We start from the raw sequence: 3,203 nt of genomic DNA on the forward strand, positions 1-3,203 counted from the left end.
TGGCCGTCCGTTTGGATCGGCGCGGACAAAAAAGCCAGCCCAACGCGCCGACCCATACGGACGCGCGTCCGCTTTCATCCGCCTACCGACCCATTCCCGGTCCATTTTTGAGCCTGATTTGTGTCGGCGCGGACACAAGACGGACGCACGCGCGCTCGCCCTCTTTCCTCACCGGGCCCGCTGGTCGGTGGCACATTGGATTCACACCCTCGCCCGCCTGCTACGTCGCCGACGCCGCCGGCCATATTTTCAGATTAAAATGTATACATAGATAGTTCTAACATATACAGATAAAAGGAAAAGACAACTACTCGTCGCTTTCTGACTCCGACTCGGTAATGTCCTCCTCCGACGTCTGAATGTAGGCGTCAGCAAGCTGCTCGTCTTCAAAGTCCCAACCCAACGTTTGTCGTAGCTTCAGTTTCAATTGAGCTGCCTGCTTCCGCGAACGCTTGTCCTCCCGATAGGCGGCTCGCTCCCTCCTCCTCGCGTCCCTCTCCAACCTCAATTACTTGTAGAACTGGTGCTCGTCGATGATGTCCTGCCGGAAGCCTCCTCGCCACACCACCAAGGCTTCCACGTCCTTCTCTGCGATGGCGAGGCGACGCTGCCGCCTCCGGTGGACACGACGATCCTCGTTGGTGAAAAGCCGTGGGAGAGGCGTCAGATCCTGCGCCCGATGGCTCGACACGTTGGGAAAATTCATATCCCGACGAGGCCTCAGGAGGCGCCACGCTGCCGCGTCGTGCGTGCGGGCCGCCTCCTCTGCGGTGTCGAAGCTGCCGAGCATGAGACGTTTCTCGCGAAACCGGGTCTCGGAGGAGAAGGCGCCGGAGCGGCGCTCGCGGACTCCGCGAAAATCCGAAGCGCCCAGGCGGCGGATCGACATGGTGGTGCAGAGGCGGCGAGAGTAGGCGGCGGACAGAGTGTAGAGGGAGCGCCTTCTTTATACCGAGCGCCGGCTGCGGCGCGCACGCGAACCTTTCTCGCACGGTGGAGCGCCAAAACCAGCGGCCGCTTTTCCCGCGCGCGCGAACCTTTCCCGCGCGCTGGAGCGCCAAAACCAGGGCGACGGCATGATCTTAAACGCGTGCGGTCATGAAATGGGTCGGTCCGTTGGGCGCACTTCCGACCCAAAACTAAAAGAGGGCGGACGGCGGGCAAGCGGCCGACTCAAACGAATAAAAAGCGACAAAAACACCGTCCGTTTGGGTCGACTCATTGGAGTTGCTCTTAGGCTTAAACTCGCCCAGGCTTCACAAAAAATTCTGGCTCCGCCACTGATGCACCGGGAGATTTGTTGAGAAGAATCCCAAATCTGCAAATGTAACATGGAGAGGAACGCTATTCTAATCCACTGGTACAAATATGGCAGTGTAGCATGATGGTGTCATAAGGATTGAACAGAATACGTTATACATAGATGAGATCGTGGCCTCGATGATGCAAATATCTTTTTGCTTTGTTTAAAGCATTTTGGCTTGCATGAGCGCGTCCGCATTCCCGCATGTTGTGAGAAAACGAACGCGGCAAACCGTGCGTGCTCGTCGAGCTTGTCAACGCGGCAAACCGCATGTTGTGTACGTCTAACAAGTGAAGTTTACAAAATGATTATTACAGTACTAGATTAAAATATAGCATAGTTTATTTTATTTTTGATGATTTAGATCCTTGTTATTTTTTATTTATATGGTCAAATTTAGAAATATCTGATGGCTAGTAGTACCAAGCCAGGATATACATGGTTGAGCACCCAAACTCTTGACGCACAAGAAAACAAGATTTACACCTCTCTGTTTCCCTTGGAACTCGGAACAGGAGTTTGGCCGGCGTGATCACACCAAACCTTATCCTGACATTATGCTAGTAGATAGACTTCACGGCATGATCTGTTTACGATCGAGTACAACTGCAATTGCATACGATCTCTGTCATCCCTAGATCCGATGGGGTGCATCACATCATGCGCGTCTCGGTCATCCGCCACGGTGAGGGCCAGCCCGTGGACCGATCTTCCGTCGGATCTACTCCTTGAAATCTCCGGCTGCCTACAGCACGCCGCCGACGTGGTCCGCTTCTACACCGTCTGCAGGTCGTGGCGCCTCGCCGCCCCAGCGTCCAGCCGTCCCAAGTGCCTGCCGTGGGTTCTCACTTCGTGCGACTGCGAGATCGTGCACTCCGTCGTGGACTTTCGTTGCTCCGTCGAAACACCCACCTACCGCCGCATCCATGGCGATGATACGCCGACCTGCCACCATGATGTCATCATCGCAAAGCCACGAGGGACACCACGGAACCATACCAGGAACTGGGTGGCTAGCACGGATGGCATGACTGCCTGGATCTTTGTTGCTCTTCCTGAGCCAAGACTCATCAACATTTTGACCCGAGCTGTCACCCTCCTACCTTCCTTACCAGATGAAGCAAGGATGTCGATGGAGGATTTCCGTGGTATCATCGACGTCAATGGCACCCTTTTCCTGTACAACTTTGAAACCAGGTTCCGCATGCTCTGGCATGAGGCGGCCTTTACCGCGGCTATCTTGTGTCCTGGTGATGCGGCATGGAAGGTCATGAAAAAGACACTGGATTTGTCGGCACAACCTTATGCCACATATCATGATCGCAAAGAGAGAAGACGGCCTTATCCCCTGGCGGCTACGCTAGGGTTCCCCTTATCCCTGGCGGCTACGCTAGGGTTCCCCTTGATCCACCCAACTCCACCTAAAACTCACGCCAGATCCTTGCGTAAAGGCCTTCGGTGTGATTCCCCGTGTTTGTGCTCATCGAGGAGGCGATTGCATGTCGACTGCAGGGAACGGAACGATGTCCTCGGATGCCGCGGCGACGACGGCGGCGGCGGCGGAACAGGCATCTGGAAGTTTCAATGACGATAGGGGCCGTGATCACGGTGCAGTACTAGAGGACAGGTTTGCTGGACTTAACCTCCGTGGGGAGGAAGAAGAGGAATTAGACTTATCTGGAGAGATTGAAGATCTGGTTGCTGAGACAAGATGGGTGGCGATCTTTAGGGTTCACACCCGAAAGCCATTCAGCCATGTGGCTCTGTTCAAGGCTATGAGAAACACATGGATCCCTGAACAGGGGGTGATTTTCAAGGCTAAGAAGGATAATCTCTTCCTGGCTCAGTTTATGTGCTTGGGGGATTGGAATCGTGTTATGAATGGTGGCCCATGGATATT

At 54.5% G+C, this 3,203-nt stretch overlaps 1 protein-coding gene across 1 annotated transcript; it reads right to left on the reverse strand.

Annotated features, from left to right (window-relative positions):
• Positions 1 to 508: 508 nt before the first annotated feature.
• Positions 509 to 889, reverse strand: LOC147982720 (ethylene-responsive transcription factor 3-like). Its single transcript, XM_087540538.1, has one exon. The coding sequence runs from the start codon at positions 887 to 889 to the stop codon at positions 509 to 511; it is 381 nt and encodes a 126-aa protein (XP_087396664.1).
• Between the last annotated feature and the right edge of the window lie 2,314 nt (positions 890 to 3,203).

This window comes from Triticum urartu, chromosome 2A (assembly GCF_056163025.1).
Source record: "Triticum urartu cultivar PI428250 chromosome 2A, HENAU_Tu73, whole genome shotgun sequence".
NCBI lineage: Eukaryota > Viridiplantae > Streptophyta > Magnoliopsida > Poales > Poaceae > Triticum > Triticum urartu.

Excerpts from the sequence above, each read along its gene's own strand:
- LOC147982720 (XM_087540538.1), bottom strand. The coding sequence starts at position 889 with ATGTCGATCCGCCGCCTGGGCGCTTCGGATTTTCGCGGAGTCCGCGAG.